We start from the raw sequence: 20,839 nt of genomic DNA on the forward strand, positions 1-20,839 counted from the left end.
CGCACAGAGGGGTCTATTTAATTCCTGTAGGTACACGAGGTACCAATGGTACGCCATGCCCAGCCATTTATCAACTTACGCGGCACATCAGTGATATTTGAAAATAAATCGAAATCGCTACGATAAAAGATTCATTTTTTGTAATTCAGCCAAAGATCATTCAAGAATTTTAGCAAAAAAAACTCAAAAGGAAGGTCCTTTATGTTTATTTTAACCATCTTTGGCATAAGAGTACAAAAGTGGAGGCGATATACGTACATGCGCCATGAGGCTGCATGCAAAAGGTGCGTATATCACCTCCACATTTGTACTCTTATATCCTATGATATACGATAGTGTGTTTACTGGGATATCATTAAACTATCATACTTCTTAATAATATAGCAGTTTTTGTACCATTATAAGCTCAACCACAATATATAATTCCAAATGCATCCAAATAATGACGTTTCATTTGATTTTGTTCTTGATACGGATTCCATTGAATAAATTAAAAAAATGCTAACTTATACTAATTCTGTCAAATGTATCGGATATATCGATTTTTTTATTTCAGCGACTGTTTCTATCAAATTACCTCTAAAAATCATGTTTTGTCGAATAATTAGCAATTTGAAAATTTTGAGTGAGAATTGTACGCTCTGGTGTAAATTTTTTAAACAATATGACGCATAAATATTGAGTAATAATGAAAAAACTATTTCAATTTTTTACAATGATTATATTACTCCAATATAATTAAATTTCTATGATTCAATCTGAAGGGACGATCGACTTTTAGAAATAACAAGTCATGGAACAAAAAACTTTGAGAAAACTGTTTCAATAAACCCATCATAATAGCCATGAAATTCAGTTTAAGAGTAGTTCCTTGAGTTGGTATCGAATAATGTAGACTTTTTTTAAGGCACTCTGTGCTCGTGGCCACTACTGTGCCGGAATCAGGTGATCTGTAGCTTCTTTACCGATACAGATCTATTTTTAACTTATCTATATTTACATATCAACTTTCACTCTCTCCTACTCTTTTACTCTCACACCGAGCAGGTAGGAGAGAGCTTTGTTGTTAGTGAGGCTAGCTGCCTGCGAAGAGGGTCAGTTTGTCTCAGTCACCATCTGATACTGACGGAGGATGGATGTGCTCCCCAAAGCACGGTCCTCCGTGAGGCGTCTTCTGGTGACTGGACGGGTTTTTTTGTGGAGGGGCTGGGAATCGAATCCATGACCTTCCGCATATGAAGCGAAAGCGTAACCTCAAGGCTACAGACCCCCTAAAATAATAATGTAGATGAAAGTGTGGATTTAAACTGGGTACATGTTTTTTTTTATTCAATAATTCAAATTATAAAGCATGCCTTGAAAAACTTGATCATGTGTCAATTGTTGTTGTCATCATGGGTCAGGATGAGCAATTTATTTTGTGAATGTGTTACTTTTAATACGGAGAATCAAATTATAGAGCATATTCATGTCGATATCTCTAAATATTGCTGTGTGCGTTTGAAATGCAAATATCAAATGCGGGAACACCAAATGCGGTAAGATTTTCAACAAGGAAGGCGAAGTCAAAATTTGATATTCTTTGCTAGGTTGGCGGTGATATGCATCATGGTTGCTAAGTATCCTTAGGTTACTTTGTGTTACCGCATTTGAAGCTCAGTTAGCCTGGATTTGCAGGTCAAACGCAAACAGCAATACTAAAAAAAATAGATTGCATGATCTCTTGTCCTGAGTTTCAAAATTTGTTTTAAGGCGGTAAGAGCCTTGATTCTTGGATTTTTTGAAACTGAAGATACAGATCATAGGTGTCAATTAGGAGATTCCTTCGACTTTGAGAACTGTTAGATTGCTTAACCTTAAATATGTGCTTAAATTCCGATGATTTGCCTCAAAACTGTAACAGACGAACTGCACTTAAACTTACACTTAAATATTTGCCACGAAAATATTTATCGCATATTGAAAAGGAAACCGTAGAGAAATGAAAAAATCTCAAAAACACCAAAATAAACCTCTCTGAAATTTTGACATTCGTTTTATCAAGTAGTTTCCTATGTTGCCTGAAAATTTGAGCTTGCGATTTTTTGCGATTTTGGAGATATTAAGGTTCAAAAATTGCTCTATGTTTCAAGTTTTTTCATTATTTCTCAATTTTTATGCGTCGTATTATTTCTTTTTTTAGCAGATATTGTGTTTGTTACATATTTATCGGCAGCATACATTATATGACATGATTCTTAGATAAAAGTGACAAATTCGATGAAAAATCGTTATTTTCACTGATTATAGCTGATAACTCGAAAACAGTAGGCTGTGGAATTTTGACGTCTTCGAAAGAGTTGTTTGTTTTATTAAGGACTGTTCATTTTATAAAGTGGACACCTTGTTCATACTGTATCTTTTTAATTTATCAATGAAATTTCAATCGGTTTTCTGCACAGCGTTCGACTAGTATTGTACAATGTTGTGATAATAAAAATTCTCTAAAATAATTAAATTTCACACGAATATAGAACAACTTTTGAAATGGTCGATTTTTGGAGGTTGTCATAATTAATATAGTGTTAATACGAAAAATAACTTACGCCTTCATAGAGTTACTTATTTAGTCCCCACGTCACATTTAAAGCACAATAGAAACACAATTGCTTTATTCTTAGAAGACCTTTCAAAGTACATTGACAATCATCAAAATTGGCAACACTGCTGTAAATGAATCGATTTTTTTTCCACATATTATTTTCATAATATGTTATTATGAGATTACCAATTGAAATATTCGGAGAAAACCGTTTACAATTTGCTGTAGATCGATAAATATGCGTACATGGTTTTGAAGGTATGAGACTTTTCAGTAAACCTACACTAAACAGTAAAATTTATACTTAAGACTGTGGTTTATACTCACGATTTAGCTCTCGTTTATACAAATATAGTTTCTTTAGTAATCCAAACTTGTTTTGAACACGCTTTTTACTTTTCTCTTTTGCTGGGAGTGAAAGGATGGTGTATCAGCAAATTTAACCATAAATAGGTAAATCACTAAAGTTACCTAATGTCAAAGAATTGTGGAATATAATTGATTTTTTTGAAGCTATACCTTTAGAAGAATAGTAAAGGATACAAACATACAATTTGTTTAAAAAAATTAGGATTTTTGTGTTGCGAAAATTAATGTTAAACTTTGATGAACAGCTTATCTTAGGGGTTTTTGGAAAAACTATATAGCTCTTCAACCAAAAGCATTTTCTAAGATCTTACATTTTCATAGCATTGTAGAATAATAGTTGAATGATGCACAGAAAACCGATTACGATTTTATCAATAAATAAAAAAGTTATAGCATTTACAAAGTGTCCACTTTATAAAATGAACAGTCCTTAAAATGACATTATTGCGGAATATGCCAAGTTTCTAGAACGTCACAGTAAACAGTTAGAATGTGGCGCCACTCATGCGGGCGATTTACGAACTATCCGTTTATGTCAGTAGATGGTCCTCGTTGTTACAAATTTTTTTGCCGAAGACATCAAATGCCGGAAACCCTTCGTTACCAAGTTATTAATTTTGTCCCGCCAGATTGCGTCCCTGGCCCATAGTGCACTGGTTTCATCGATGTTCACATGAAATTTAAGGTTTAATTTAACAATTTTTTTTGTGATCTTATCCATCAAGCATGTAAAATAGAACGTAAACTTTCATTTCAGACATAATTTAGTTGAAATTTTAAGATGAAATCAGGATTTAATTAATTTTTTCAACAAATTTGCAGTCTCCATACAAAATTCTTCGTTTCTCTTATATGGCAAAATGCAATACTTTTCTGAACCACCGAAAAATAACTTTTGAGCATCGAAAATATTATAAACTTTATTGATAAGTGTTGTTATACACATAAAGTTTGAATTATTTGGCAAATAAAGCAAATAAAATGCCATACAAGCCGGTAGACTTGCATGCAAGTTGGCTGAAATAGCCAAATTTGGCAATTTTAGCAGTCAATATTTCAAAAACTAGACGTGCTATGATTTTTTTGAAAACGGTAATGGATTCAGCAGCCCTTAATTAATTAAATAGTGGTATTTTGGTGCTTGAGACAAAAACGTGTTACCGTAATCCGGGGTATCATTGATCAGCGGGGTAATATAGATCGGAATGACTCATCTCATCAATAGTTCGTATTATCATTTATTGATAAAACAATTCCAAATCTTGAATGGTTCTTCTCATTCTTATATTCATGAGCTAATAAAAGTTAATGTTTTTGCCAAAATTGCGTTTACCTTATGCGTAATTTTGTCAACTTTTCGAAACAATTAGTTTAATTGTTAAGGATGACACTACCGAAGATTCATGCCTCACATAAGTTCAGCGAACGATATAAACAAGGAAATGTATTTCTTACTGAAAATTGCATCGCCGAAAACGATTCCGCTGTCAAAACTTTTATGAGTATGCTCAATTAGGCAACATTACCGAATTACTGTTAAGAATGTAGAATTCCCTTAGGAAATTGCCTACTTTTAGGCGTATTCCGTATTTCAAGGTGTTTTTAATTTTAAAATAACTCAAAAAGTAAATGACTTGTAATCGTTTGGCCTTCATATTCGGTTTCAGGGTCCATGATTTGAGTAAGTAACGACATTTTCAATATTACCGAACGTTGTTTACATAGGTGATCAATGTTACCCCATATCAGCTAAATAAAAAAGTGGCCTATAACATTTTTTTTAACATGCTTAAATCTTTTAATAAACAAAATACAGTATATAGTCTCGAGGTATGGGTGGCAGTACTTGTTTTAAAAATATAAAATTTGCAACATTTGCAAATTTAAACAAAATATTAAAGAAACATTCAGAAAAATGATCAATGTTACCCCGGATTACGGTACGCAGTATTATAGATTAAAACACTATAACAGCAAATTATTTACGAGGTAAACGAATGGTGTGTTGGTGACAGCACGATCTTATTTCACGTTACAAAAATAAAGGGCCGAATATGCGAAGAATCTTTGGACTCTTCGTAGGTCGTACGTTGAGAACCACTGCAAAGTGCATGATAAAAAAAGGTGTATGATCACAGCCCTTCCATTTTGAAGTTGTTTGATGTGTTCCCGGTGAAAATCGAGTCACATGGTTTTTTTGTGGTTAAGAGAAAAACAACCGTAGGGTGGCTAATCCAGTGGTAGTGTGTGTCCCAATACTAGTGATAGTGTGGTTTTAAGCGTGTTATAGGCAATTAATATTTTATGTGTATTTTTCCAACATAGCCCTTGTTAAAATAATATGAATGTGTATAAAAAATCTGGGATAATCAGTAAGGAAATAGTAGAAAACAATTCTCGCGTTGAGTATCATACAGGCGTATCTGCAGTGATCGATTTCTCTTCGTCGATTTTCTCTTTGAATCCGTACAAGAAATGCAATCAATTTTCATAACATTTTAGGATGCAGCATGACGAAGGGCGATGAGAACTTCACACACAATCGAAGATAGTGGTCGACAACAATTTCACGGCCAAGTTATTAGTTAAAGAGAAAATCGATGAAGAGAAATCGATCACTGCAGTTACGCCCTTATGATACTGAACGCGAGAATTAAAAACCTTAACTTTTTTGCTCCTTTTCACCAGTAATAGTGGAGCGTTCCTATAATAGTGAGTCTCAATGGAAAATCAATGTAAACCACTATTATAGGTACACAAATTAGCAAATACCACTATTACTGGAACATGTTCCAGTAATGGAGGAAATGATTTTTTAGAAGATTCAATGATTTTACAATTCCAAGATTATTTTTTACGTGAAATAGAATAGAATAGCTTGACGTATTAAGATATGAAAAACGACCTTCCGTTATTTTTTGGAGACTTTTTATTCCTCAACCCGTTACTATTGCCTCTATCACTGGTACAGACGCCCTAATTGTTTTACATATTTTCTGAGTCTGGAACACTTTTTTTCGGTCAAATTCGATACAATGTTCATAAAAATATCTGTTGTGGACGTATCCTTAAAAACATTTTTTTTTTCATTTTGAACTTCTTTTGTTGTTGATTATGATTGCTGATTGGGGGCCTTTCTTGGCCGAGTGGTTAGAGTCTGCGGCTTCAAAGCAAAGCCATGCTGAAGATGTTTGGGTGCGATTCCTGGACGTTCAAGGATCTTTTCGTAATGGAAATTTCCTTGACTTCTCTGGGCATAGAGTATCATCGTACCTGCCACGCGATATACGAATGCGAAAATGGCAACTTTGGCAAAGAAAGCTCTCAGTTAATAACTGTGGACGTGCTAATAAGATCACTAAGCTGAGATGCAGGTTCTGTCCCAGTGCGGACGTTATTGCCAAGAAGAAGAAGATTTCTGATTATTGAATTATGGATTCTTGAGCCTCAAAAGGAAAATAATCGTCAACGATTAATAAAAATTCTAACTCAGTTATTTCTTTCAAAACCGCAGCAATGTTCATGGGAGTCATGTAATTGCACTGCACTTGTTAAATGACCTTTTACAACCACTTCTGTCCAGTTCCAACAAAAAAGTTTCGGATCACACTAAGTCCAAATTGTGTTGTTTGCAGAAATACTACATTCATTTTGTTTTATTTCGCATAGATTTAGGTGGAATATAATATACTTGATTCGAGATGGTTCACCTCTTTTATTTGATTTACTTGTTTGATAGTTAAAACTCTGCGTTATGACAAAGGGGGACTTTCAGTAAATATATAGTATATATGTTTTTTTTAATCTCATTACATACGTTCCATTAAATGGTTTACCGTCGCTACTAAGCACATTGTTCAAATGTGCGGGATTGTTTGCAATAATGTTGCCAATAAGAATACTTGTGAGTTGCATAATACATATGGTTTTGGCTCTATTCAACAATTATTACATGCCTTTTTCTCCATTTGGTAACCAACCCATTCGTTAACCAATTTCCATTTTTGGGGGGCAACCAAGGACTGGATTGGAAAATTTTCTTAATCAATTGTCATTACGGATACTAAGCTAAGGGGGATAGGATGCTTTATAACACTGATGTGGTTGCTGCTCTCATAAGGTATGGTTTAAGTTCTAACTTTGATGCACTTTGAAATTTTCATAAGCATTTTTTTGTGAGTAAGGAGACTTGGTTAAGCTTTAACATTTTTTGTTTTGCAGCAATGAGATTGATTGTTTTTAGGTATTCAGTTTGCAAAGATGTTCATTTGATGCTTGATTAGGGCTGCACATTTTATATTGTCGTTCGGTTTCTATGATTTTATCATTATTATGTTTTATTATCCGAAACACTTTTTTTATTTAGTCAATTTGTTGATGATGTTCTTCAACAGTATTTGATAATCCGTACGTTTTCGACTAGTCTTGGGTCCGATTCGGGGTCCATCTAAGAGGACCCAAACTACAAGATGGTGTTGCCATTTGAATACGAACCAAAGACGAGTTTCCTTCCCAAACGTACACACTCGCGCGAAGAAGTTATAGTCAAATTTCTAGTCTGGTTTGGCTGACTTTTGGTTGTGGTCGTTATTCTCTGTTGGTTTTCGTTTTTGGAATGTTATTTCAACGAATTACGTGTTTTGAATGTTTTCTGTGTACAAATGAAGCAGTTGTATGCTCCATACTGATTATGTTTTAAAAACAACGTTGCTTATTATTCATAAACATTACATATAGATTCAAATATATCTGATAAAATAAATGCCTCATTTTGTATATATTTATAGTTTTGTATTGAAAACGTTTTAAAGCTTTTTACAGCTCGACATTTTTACCTGTTTCGTTAATTGAAGATCGAAAACATCAATAGTCAATTTGCACTGTGGAATCTATATAATCATACAATAGTTCCAAGCATGTGCGATCGTCTCGATATCGAACGCTGAGACCTTTTAGCAGCTTCCAAAAAGCGTCGAACATTCAATATGCGTTACGCTGGTAACTCACATCAGTTTGTTGTATCTTAAGCGAAGCTTTTATCCATGATATGTCTTTGCAGTTCATATCGAAAAGAGAGCTTCTTTGCAAGTTTCGTTTTACCATCTTTTCACGATGTTGCCATCTATACGTGAAGCTTTCGACACGCATACTACTTGAATCGCTAGCATGGGGCCCCTATACCTCAATCGAGATTCTTCCTCTACAATCAACACTTCGATTTTTGTCTATATTCAACATAAATTACACCTTTTCCTTCAACTTAAAATTCATACACTTTCCTCTGACATCAGACTATAGGGGCCTCACCTGTTCCGATCCGAGCACTGCCTTCACCGTAAATAAGTTACGGGTCGTAAGGCATCCTTAAATACACACACTGGCTTTGTTCGACTTCTGCGCCGACCTTATGTCTCTTTTTCAACAAAAAGCATGGTGATTCAGTTCCACTTTTGTATGGCTGATCGTCCAGTTTTCATAAGGTTATATTAGAGTCACTAATGATACACAATTATCTCTATCATCTGAATCTGTAGCTATGACGTGGAGTAACTATCTTTTTATATATATTGGGTAAACATATCACGAAAAATTGTAAAAAATACCACCTTCTGAACGCTACCTCGGTTACCTAACACCTAGTTAATGATCCATAATTGTTGATTTGGTTTTTGGTAATGCAGTCTGAGAAAAAGCTTCTGCACTGCTCAAGTACGCTTCTTTTGCGTGTGCATAAAATCTCGGAGGAAGTCAGAGGTATAGAGAGTTTGAGTGGAAATTTGAAGTTATTCAGACTGAATTTGTGTGCTGAGACAATATAGATTAAGGTTTTTTTTTCTTAATCATCTCTCGAATTGCTACTGCTCGCGATCAACTGCCAGTAGCAGCGCTCATGTTTCCATCTTGGTGAATTTACAGCTATTTGCATAATAGTATTGAAATTTGGTTGAATTCGTTAGATGCTTGCCTAGATGTACTTGTGCCGTAGTCCGTTGATTAGAGTGTGCCAGTTGTTCGTCATCGGTTTGATCGTTTTTCAGTGTGCCTGCCGGACGTTGGTAGCGATATGATTAGGATCATGCTGTCGACTTTGGATCCCTATGCTACCCTCAGCTGCTGGGACTGCGAATTCATGGGCTTAGTGCTTCACGTTGAAACCCTTCTTGGCGGCGATGGGAAGCTTCTCGCCCTCCAGGAACGGATTAGAGCTCTGAAAGTAAAAGATACAATTGTAGTGAACATGTGTTACAATATCTTATTGCATTTGCAAATTTTAGTAGGCAGTTACTTTTGGATTCAAGTCGTACACCAAAGCCTTGTTTTATGAAATCTATTTTGCGAACAATGTATTGCAATGATTTTTTTGTGGAAACAATGGTTGGTATAAATAGAAAGTGGTTCATTTCACACCTTGAGGCATCAAATTAAAACAATGTTGTAACACTGTTGGAATAAAAATTAAAAAAATGTACATGACGCATCCATAAGACATTAAGTTTTTCTTATTTCCAGTGCACGTCCACATTCAGAACTGTGGGTAGGACAATATATTCAAAATTTGTACATTTGACACGTGTTTGTCGTGTACATGTAAACTTCAAAATCTTAAAAATGTAAAATTTTTTAGGCTGAAACAACCAGGGTGCATCATGACATCCACAGTACAATGTCAGTGTACTGAAAAATTTCAATCAATGGTGCTGTCAAACTCAATGAAATCATGTAAATAGGGCGTAAATTAGAATTATGCTCAAGGATGAAAAAAAAAAAACGTCTCTAGTGACTAACAACATGGTATTTGAACGGTCTAAGAGGGCCGTATAAGACCTGTGCGCCGAAATAGTTTTAATCGGCGGCGGCGTGAGAGCATTTTCATACCGGCGGCGGCGGCGTGATCGGCGTCACGCCGTTAACAAGATTCGGCGGCGGCGGCGGCGGCGGCGTGCATCGGCGTGGAGAAAATTGGACATCAAAGTGTTTGAGTTTATCTTCTTTTTTCTGGCGTTACGTTCCTACTGGGAAAGATACTACTTCCTAGCTTAATTTTATACAAGCACTTTCACAGTTGTTAAGTGAGAGTTTTCCTTGCCAAAGTTTCCATTTTCGTATTGATGTTTCGCGTGGCTGATTCGATGGTACTTTATACCCAAGGAAAGTATGAAAATTTCCTAATATAAGAAAAAAATCCTGAACTCGCCGGGGACATTGCCATTAGCCTAAGAAAGGCTTCCGATAAACTTTATGTATTGAAATGTCAAGAAATTTTTTTTATTTTTTTTTGCTGAACTTTTGGGAAAACTATTTGAAGAATTCTTGCACGAATGATTGAAGATTACTCAAATCAACCCTTAAAAAAATCAAGGACCTCATTGAAATTCTTACAGAAACATATGTGCTAGTAAAGACTTGCTTGGAAGATGTTCTGGAGAAAACTTTGGAGGAACGCCTTCAGAAATGCAAGAAAAAATCTGGTGCGCATCATTGTAAGTATTACTGAAGGAGTTCTAGGACGAATCCTAAGTTAGTATTTTAGAAGAAATCGTTGCATAGTCCCTAGAAAAGTTTTTGGACGTATCCCCAAAGCAACGCTTTGAGATCTATTGTAGTATTACCTAAAAAAGTATATTGAAGTATCGCTAGAAAATGGTTTGAGTAGTTCTTGGAGTAGCTCCTAAATGAATCTCTGGCTCAGTTCTAAAAATATACAAACAAGATTATTTAATAAATATCCCGTTGAAAAAAAAGAAGATTACTTGGAGAAACTTTAAGATAAAGACAAAGGTTTCACTTTTTTTTTTGAAGAATTAATGTTGAGTAATTCATGAACAAGTGAATTATGATCATTTTCGAACACATTTACAAGCATGAAACGAGCTCACCAGTTGGTAATCCATCCTCGACTGAACAGTCACAATCTCAGCGTCAACACGCATAAGCAGGGATACATAATCACTCCGATGGCATGCGAATGAAGTGCTAACTGAAAAAATCACTCCGAGCGCGCGAAAACTGAATCGGACAGCTTGGGCCTTCGCAAAGCACTACCCAAGCAAACGAAGCCAACCGAAAAAACACTCCGAGCGCGCAGAAAACGAATCGGACAGCTGTGACCTTCGCAAAACACTATCCAAGCGAACCGACAAAACACTCCGAACGCGCGAAAAACAAATCGGACAGCTTGGGCCTTCGCAAAACACTCATAATACTATATTGATACAGTATATATACTATGGAAAATAACCGAAACTCTAGCGAGAATCCAAAATTGAACCAGCTATTGACTTTGTTGTCATGTTATTTCATAAGAAAATTGTTATTATTTTCTATATTAACAAGTATAGAAATCTATCATTCAACCGCTTGGATAGAACGATAAAAATGTGTATAAAATAATATGTTTGGGTTTATTTAAAAAAAAGTTGTATTTTTAGCTTGTGAAACCACTGTTTTACATTTTTCTGATGGAAAACAAGTTGTGTTTAATGAATTACTTTCTTTAGCAGTGGTAGCTTATTTAGATTATCAATCCATTAGAAAATTATGGAATGAAATTTTTTGAAAGAATTCTCGTTGAAATTTGCAAAGGAATTTTTGAAAGTACATTGGAAAATCGAGTAAAATTTACTAGATAGTCCTAGAATCCTAGAACAAGCTTTGAAGTATTTTCCTTGGAAATATTTATGAATGAACATTTGACGGATAAAATCGAAGAAGTATCTTCAGTGGTATCCCGAGAGAAGTCGATGGAGAAAATCCACGTGAAAATTACTGGAAAAACTCTAGGTGATTTGATTGAGAATGTTCTGAATAAATTTTAAAAGTGATTCTCAATGGATTACCTACTCACAAATGCAATTGAGAAATGTAGGCATCCTATATCCATGTTATCCTTTGAGAAATTCCAGACTGATGGCAGAAATCTTGAAGACATCTTTTTAATGATTTCTCGATAAATCCCTATAACAATGTTCGAAGTTATTACTAACAGAATTTCTGAAGTGGTTCTTAATCAAATAATTGGAGAAATAAGTGCAGAAATATATGAAACAATCCCGGAAGAGTTCTTTTCTTGTAGGTTTATAGAAGTATTCCTACAAGATTTTTTTTATTAAGAAACCCCTGTTTTATTTGTTATAACACAATTGTTTTAAAAAAAGATTGTAGGGTAAATCTCTGAAGTAATTTTTGAGAGAATATTTAGAAGAATTCCTTCAGTTTCCCGGAAAAGAAATTTCAAATCAGTTCTATAAGAAACGCCAGGGGAACCTTAGAAATATATGTGAAATTATATAGGAAGAAATTAACAAGCATATGAGAGAAAACTTTGAAAAAACTTCTTTGGCAATAATTCCTGGGCAAATATTTGCTTCAATTATTTGAGAAATATTTGATAATCCTTCTATAGAGATTCCTGAGTAGTGTCTTGGAGCAACTATGTACTGGAAAAAATCAATTGATTTTTATCGAGGATTTTTTTGAGATTCATTGAAAGCTTACTGATGGAATCTGTGTAAGCATTCTTAGAGTATTTGCTGGTCTTATAAGAGTTCTAAAGTAATGTCCGAAGCAATTCGTACAGGAAACTCTGCAGGAGTTCAACAAGAAATCCGTGTATGTGCTCCAGGATAAATCCCTGAAGAATCTCTGGAAGGTTTCAAGATGGAGTTGATAGATAAATTCCTGAAGTTCCCAAAGAAATACATAGAGGTATTCTTTGATCAATGCCTTGATGAATTTCTGTAAGAATTCCTCTAGGAATTCCTTAAGCAACATTGAATTATTTTGTAAAGCATTTTTTTTAAATAAAATTATCAAATTTTACGAGCCGAATTATTTATCGGCGTGAAAGTACAAAATCGGCGGCAAAGTGCTTATCGGCGTATGGCGCGCCGCCGATGCTTCATTCGGCGTCGGCGTGACGTAAAATTGATCGGCGGCGGCGGCGTGGCGTGGCGGCGCACAGGTCTAGGCCGTATTTCTTGCAAAAGCAAGAAACATTTCATTGAAGTTCGTCTATAATGACTAAGTGTGTAAAAGGTCAGTTTAGCCGTTTATTTACATCTGTTAAAGCCGCCAGGAGTAATCACAGCCGCCGTCCCATTGTTTCGTCGACTTTGACATTAGCTTCGCATCTCATGAGCTGCACAGATAAAAATATTTAAATTTCAATGTAGCGTAAACAGAAGAGTATAGTAAAAGTAAATCAAATTCATCTATTGTTACAGCATCACGTTTATTTTTCATCTGAAGATTCTTGAATGTTACATGATCGTGTAAATTTAAAGTGAATTCGATTGAAAAATAAGCGATTTGGCGTTGACATTTCAATTTATTTTGATGCTCCAAATATGTGCATGAAAATAAACTGAAATTCACAACATATTTTTAGCTGTAAGGTGCGATTACGGTTTGGTGCTGCGAAGTCAATATTTGTTCTTTCATTTGATGATAAAAGTTACCGCCGTGCGGAGAGACATTAGGCCTAGCGGTGACATTGAGCGCCCTGTTCAATGAATTTCATGGCTAGTACGGGAGTCTTAAACCTAATCCATGGCAATTTATAAAGTATTTTTGAAGTGCATCACATTGTTTTCATTATTCCGGTTTAAATTTGCTGTAAAAATCTTCACTCAAAGTGGCACAATGTCACCCCGCACGACGGTTATTTTGAAGTCCTAGAATAACTCTTGTGTCTCCGATTACTTGTCGTAGTTTTCACGTTCTAAAACTTTGCCGAAAATGTGAAAGCTATTGAACGCGAAAAAAAAAGATGCATCGCAGCGCCACCTATGTATTTATGTATTTTGCTTCTTGAAAGATTTAAGCATGTTTATAAAAAGTTTTAGACGATTTTTTGATTTAGCTGATATGGGGTAACATTGATCACTTGTGTAAACAACGTTCGATAATATTGAAAATGTCGTTACTTACTTGAATCCTGAGAGAGAGGAGACAGCTGGCTTTGATTGCGAGCTCCCAAAAGTCAAGGGAACCTGTCATCAACTGTCACTGGAAAACCGCACATTCGAAGGGCAGAACGTGAAAAACCATCAAATTTTAACCAAACAAAAACTGGATGTGATTGAAAATTTAGGTTGTTTTCCTGTGCTATCGCATATAAAATAGTTGAATATTTGAATATTGTCGATTGGACTCCAATTGCTATTGAAATTTTTTAATCTTATGATCTTTTCGATAACAAATGGGATGTGAAAATGGTTTTGACCCAGTTTGTGCTCTCCGAACCATTGTGCACAACCCAAACATGAGAAGAAGAAATCAAAGAAGCCAAGAAAACAAGCCAGTTGTCAGTGAGCTGTCTCCTCTCTCTCAGGTTGAATCATGCAAGTCATATACTTTCTGAGTTATTTTACAATTAAAAACACCTCGAATCGCGAAATACGCCTGAAGGTAGGCAATTTCCTAAGGAAATTCTACATTCTTAACAGTAATTCGTTAATGTTGCCTAATTGAACATTCTTATGAAATTTCTGAAAGTTCCGATACATCGGAAGTATCGGAATGTCTCTAGAGTCACAAGGGCTAGCGGCTGATAGACGCAAAGACACACAAGTTGTTGGTAAGTCGAGATGTACGATTCGTTTCAGCTGGTATGATACCGGATAATGAAGATGAAACTGCCGTTTAGTATCTGTTCGATGTGTTTCAAGATTCCGTTCCCAGGGATCGTGAATCTGTCAATGAGTTCTATGAAGTAACTGGAAGCATTATATTTGAAACAGATAAAGAATTTATAATCCCAGTAACGGTTTAGCAGTCGGAGACTGTCTGAAGACACCTAGGTGCATGATATGTAAAGCGGAGGATGGTAACGCCCATACGACGGGTGGCTTCAAATACCCCAAATATCAGAAGGCGAAGGCAGGGCAGTAATGATGATGAAGACAACGGCAGACAGAACAGAGACAACGGCGATCCAAGTAATGGGCCGTTTCCCTATTCAAGAATGGTCGAACGCAGGTCGAACATACGTGGGTTTCGTTATCGTGTGCAGCTGTTACGCTGAAGATCCGAAGCCAGCATGGAAAAGCGTAAAGTGACCTACCGACTGGCCAAAGTCGCGTTCAAACGGGAGATAGCGACTCGTAAAACGAACTGCTACAAGGAGTAGTGCAGGGAAGCTGACGCAAATCGCTGGGGCAACGCCTATCGAGTAGTGATGGTGAAGATCAAAGGCCCAGTTACCCCAGCTGAAATGTGCCCCGACAAACTGAAGGCTATAGTGGATGGTCTCTGTCCTACACATGCTCCCACCGCGTGGCCGCCCACACCGTACGCTGACGTAGATGAAGAAAATGTCGATATCCACGTGTCTAACACCGAGCTGATAACGGTTGCGAAAGGATCGAAGCTGAAAGAAGCTCCCGAACCAGATGGTATCCCCAACGTAGTGCTAAGGGCAGCAATCTTGGCGTTCCCAGACATATTAAGGAAAACGTTGCAGAAGTGTCTAGCGTAAGGCTGCTTCCCAGACAGGTGGAAAATGCAGAAGCAGGTGTTGCTGACAAAACCGGGAAAACCACCAGGAGATCCTGCTTCATATAGACCAATATGCTTGCAAATATTGAGGAGACACCGGAGCATGTTATATTCGACTGCCCTCGATTCAGGGATATACGAAGCGAGATGATGCCAGGAACCGCAAGCGTTCTAAATCCGGACAACATCGTGCAGAACATGTGCCAGCATGGAAGCACTTGGAATGCGGTGAACAGGAGGATAACGCAGATTATGTCGTTTCTGCAAAGGAGATGGCGTGAAAACCAGAGAGCTCCGAGTCGCGATCGGAGTAGGCTAGATCCTCCGTCGGGGACTAGACCGAGTAAAGCGGGCGTAGCGTAGTATCGGTAATAAGTCGTCGGGGCGCACGCAAACCGGAAGTCATCCTCCAACCGGAATTGCAGAACCGACCCTGGCACTTAGTCGACCAACGTCGAGACGGAGTAGGCTGCAGGTCCACCGCGGGGGTCTAGGTGAGTAATTCGCGAAACAGCACCGGCAAATGGTCGCCGGGGCGCCTGTGAATCGGAAGTTCCCTTCCACTGGAATCGCAGGACCAAACTCAACATCTGCACGGCCAGCTTCGGAGTAGGCTAAGTCCACTGCCGGGGACTAGTTGAGTAGATCGCGTTGCTGCACCGGAAAATGATCGTCGAGGTGCCTGTGAACCGGAAGTTTCTCTCCACCGGAATCGCAGTACCGACCTCGGCATCTGCCCGAATAGCATCGGTTCAGGAGATCTTCCGCCGCCGGGGAAATCTTCGCCGGAGTAGGTAGATCCACCGCCGGGGACTACTCTGAGTAGTACGTAGCGTATCACAGGCTTGAGTCGTCGGAGCGCCAGTGAACCGGAAGAAATCCTCCAACCGGAATCGCTGGATCGTCTTCGGCACTCCATCGGCCAGTATCGAAGCATGAAGCAGTGCGTAGCCGGAGTAGGAGTCCACCGTCGGGGACTAGGCTGAGTAGCATAAACCGGTTTGGGTCGACGGGGCGCCAGTGAACCGGAAGTCATCCTCCAACCGACCTCGGCATCCAACTGGTCAACCAGGAGAGCTCGAACAGCAGTGGTGGAGAACGAGTCGTCGTAGAGCAACGAAGTGCACATGAGCGTCCAGTACAAGTTCAACAGGGCTCTGGCGAGAGGCAAGTCCAAGGGAAGTATGCGTCGTCGCAAAGAAAGCTGTCCAAAGCCCCGGCGAGATCCTAAACCGTCAATTGAAATGTCATAGTGAGCAGCGTTTCTGACAACATAAAGCTCCAACAGCGAACTAGCAGAACAGCTAGAGGCTGAGATTGACGAAGTCACAGCCCTCTCCCGATGACGTTGCCTGATGTAGTTCCGGAGAAGATCGAGGCACAGGAGCAGTAGGGAAAGTTTTTAGTGGTTAAGCACGCCTAACGTGAGTCCCACAACGTGCCAACACACAACAGGCCAGGATTTTGAAGCTTTTGTGTACCCTACTATAAAAAAAAATAAAAAAGGAGGAGTACAATGGCTGACAAAACCGGGAAAACCACCAGGAGATCCTGCTTCATATAGACCAATATGCTTGCAAATATTGAGGAGACACCGGAGCATGTTATATTCGACTGCCCTCGATTCAGGGATATACGAAGCGAGATGATGCCAGGAACCGCAAGCGTTCTAAATCCGGACAACATCGTGCAGAACATGTGCCAGCATGGAAGCACTTGGAATGCGGTGAACAGGAGGATAACGCAGATTATGTCGTTTCTGCAAAGGAGATGGCGTGAAAACCAGAGAGCTCCGAGTCGCGATCGGAGTAGGCTAGATCCTCCGTCGGGGACTAGACCGAGTAAAGCGGGCGTAGCGTAGTATCGGTAATAAGTCGTCGGGGCGCACGCAAACCGGAAGTCATCCTCCAACCGGAATTGCAGAACCGACCCTGGCACTTAGTCGACCAACGTCGAGACGGAGTAGGCTGCAGGTCCACCGCGGGGGTCTAGGTGAGTAATTCGCGAAACAGCACCGGCAAATGGTCGCCGGGGCGCCTGTGAATCGGAAGTTCCCTTCCACTGGAATCGCAGGACCAAACTCAACATCTGCACGGCCAGCTTCGGAGTAGGCTAAGTCCACTGCCGGGGACTAGTTGAGTAGATCGCGTTGCTGCACCGGAAAATGATCGTCGAGGTGCCTGTGAACCGGAAGTTTCTCTCCACCGGAATCGCAGTACCGACCTCGGCATCTGCCCGAATAGCATCGGTTCAGGAGATCTTCCGCCGCCGGGGAAATCTTCGCCGGAGTAGGTAGATCCACCGCCGGGGACTACTCTGAGTAGTACGTAGCGTATCACAGGCTTGAGTCGTCGGAGCGCCAGTGAACCGGAAGAAATCCTCCAACCGGAATCGCTGGATCGTCTTCGGCACTCCATCGGCCAGTATCGAAGCATGAAGCAGTGCGTAGCCGGAGTAGGAGTCCACCGTCGGGGACTAGGCTGAGTAGCATAAACCGGTTTGGGTCGACGGGGCGCCAGTGAACCGGAAGTCATCCTCCAACCGACCTCGGCATCCAACTGGTCAACCAGGAGAGCTCGAACAGCAGTGGTGGAGAACGAGTCGTCGTAGAGCAACGAAGTGCACATGAGCGTCCAGTACAAGTTCAACAGGGCTCTGGCGAGAGGCAAGTCCAAGGGAAGTATGCGTCGTCGCAAAGAAAGCTGTCCAAAGCCCCGGCGAGATCCTAAACCGTCAATTGAAATGTCATAGTGAGCAGCGTTTCTGACAACATAAAGCTCCAACAGCGAACTAGCAGAACAGCTAGAGGCTGAGATTGACGAAGTCACAGCCCTCTCCCGATGACGTTGCCTGATGTAGTTCCGGAGAAGATCGAGGCACAGGAGCAGTAGGGAAAGTTTTTAGTGGTTAAGCACGCCTAACGTGAGTCCCACAACGTGCCAACACACAACAGGCCAGGATTTTGAAGCTTTTGTGTACCCTACTATAAAAAAAAATAAAAAAAAATAAAACACCTGGTGGTATGAGGATACAACAGTACTTTTGACTATGATAGAGTGTTTGCACCTGTCAAGTTGACCTGAGACTGCTGTTAGCTATTACAGGACGACGGGACTTACTGGTGAAGAATCTAGATTTCAAGACAGCGTACCTCTACGGTAAATTGGAAGAGACGATTTTCATGCATGAGCCTACTGGACTCGAAACCAAATCGGAAAAGTGTGCTGTTTGAAGAATAGCTTTTGGCATCCAGCAATCAGCAAGATTGTGGAGTAAGCAAATTGATTTCGTTTTTCGCCGGTTTGGATTCAAACAATCAAATGCTGATCCCTTTTTGTATGTGCGACTGAAGGATAGTAAAAATAGCTCTATTCTTTTGTACGTAGATGATATGTTGGTGATAACCCAGAGCCAGGAGGAGTACAATGGACCAGTGCACGAATTCTTTCGTTGACGTTTGAGCGGTGCCATGTTATTTATGTCACCATGGAAACCAATGAATTCAGCACCGCTCAAATGTCAAATTAGTCAATTTAGTGAATTCGAGTTCACTAGTCTGACGTTTCGGCGGTGCTAAATTCACTCGTTACCATAGTCACATAAATAACACGGCACCGCTAAATATTCAACTACAGCGGGGATTCGCTGGTTGGAACACGACTGCCTTCCAGCTAGCGAATCCAACTCGTTAGTTGGAACGACTGACAGCTGGTGAAAATGCTGCAGACTCACGCATCTGTAAAGCAAATCGGCACAAAACGCACATATAGGGTAACGGTCGTATTTTGGACCCCCTAAGGAAGTGATTTTAGTTTTGTGTCCCAATTAATTAATTGCACAGCGTAACCAAGTCAAAGAACATGTCAAAATGTAGAGAAAAACTTCCTCTACGAGATAAAAATACCCAAATGGTCATGAAGGATCCAAAAAACGTCGATAATAATTGAATTGTGAAGCACTGTTTTTCATGATTTTGGACACACCAATACATTTTGGACCCTCAAAGTATAAATTTTGGACCACCGGCATTTTTTTTTATCGTTTGGTGACAAAGTCCATGACACTGGATGTATAATATGCTTGCCCATAGTCTAATCAATCGATCGACAATGGAAAACCGAAGAAATTCTACGATTTTTGTCCAGAAATTTGAAAAACGTTTTTCTTACATTTGAAACTTTCTGACGGCTTCAATTCCTGTGTGTAACGTTGTGTTACGGTTGCATGGATGCACCGATTGAATTAAATTAATTTCAGATAAAATAAAAACATTTTCTTTGTACAAACGGTTGATGCAAGTGCGGAACAGTCCTATCTTCCAAAATAGCATGCAAATTGAGTTGGTCTTTCGATTCAAACTGGGAAATTAGCAGGAAAATGGCCAAGGGGGTCCAAAATATATAGGGGTCCAAATTATATTGGTTACCCTACATGCACATTTGTTCTATATATGGAGACTCCAATGCGACGGTGCGCAGACATCAAAGTCAGTTTGACATCTACTCTTGACATTCGAGTGCTTTTTAGTTGGATTTTTTTCCAACCAGCGAAAATTCAACCATCGAGTCATTCCATGTAGCAGACCCCCAACGAGCGACTCCCCACTGTAGTGAACGCATGCATTGATCCATGGACCGATGCACGAGTTCACTATCTGACGTTTGAGCGGTGCCGTGTTATTTACGTGAACATGGCAACGAGTGAATTCGTTGAATAGGTACTACTTCTAGTACTACATTTGGTCTTTTGGTACTCCAATAATGTGCCATAAAATTTTGGGCAACCTTAGGAACATGCAGGTCTTTATCCTTCGTTGATGGTTCTTGGAGATGCGAGACACTTTCTGGGGCCCCGAATCGAGCGCACGATGGTAGGTAAGAAACTGGTAAGTAGTTTGGGTTTGGAAGCTATAAAGCATGAGTAGGGGAACTGGGGGTAGTATGCCCATAGGGGGCAAAATGCGCCACCCTCGATTTGGGCGAACGGTGTGGTTTAGAATACTTTTTTTCACCCTAGGTTAAAGAAAATGGATAAAAATGCTTCTCCTAATATATTTTTATGTGTTTTTCTCAAAAAAATCGTAAAAAACGTATAAAAACGTTTTTTGCTATTTTCGTTGCAATTTTGTGCGATCTTCAAGGTCAAATTTTAGGTCGATAAATAATCAAATTTCTGAAACTATCGCCGGGAGTCAACTTGTGCACTGTCATAGTTTGTATAACATGAAAAAAATATGTTGAGTTTGTCCTAAAAAAGCTTATTGAAGGACCTAAACATTAATCAACTCTGGGGGCAAAACGCCCACCCCTATTTCATAACACCAAAACAGCCGTTTGAATTCAAATTCTACCAAACGTAATGCCATATTAAAGTTACGCGTAATTTGGAACC

General features: G+C 39.0%; 1 protein-coding gene across 1 annotated transcript in view; it reads right to left on the bottom strand.

Moving 5' to 3' along the window:
* Window positions 1-6,575: 6,575 nt before the first annotated feature.
* The window catches only part of LOC5573386 (neuroendocrine protein 7B2), a 43,287-nt gene continuing 29,023 nt past the window's right edge, over window positions 6,576-20,839 (bottom strand). Inside the window, exon 3 of the mRNA XM_001654507.2 lies at window positions 6,576-9,158. Within this exon, the coding sequence (XP_001654557.1) occupies window positions 9,087-9,158 (72 nt within the window). The 3' untranslated portion in view covers window positions 6,576-9,086. The remainder of the gene's footprint in view (window positions 9,159-20,839) is intronic.

This window comes from Aedes aegypti, chromosome 2 (genome assembly GCF_002204515.2).
Source record: "Aedes aegypti strain LVP_AGWG chromosome 2, AaegL5.0 Primary Assembly, whole genome shotgun sequence".
Classification (NCBI taxonomy): Eukaryota; Metazoa; Arthropoda; class Insecta; order Diptera; family Culicidae; genus Aedes; species Aedes aegypti.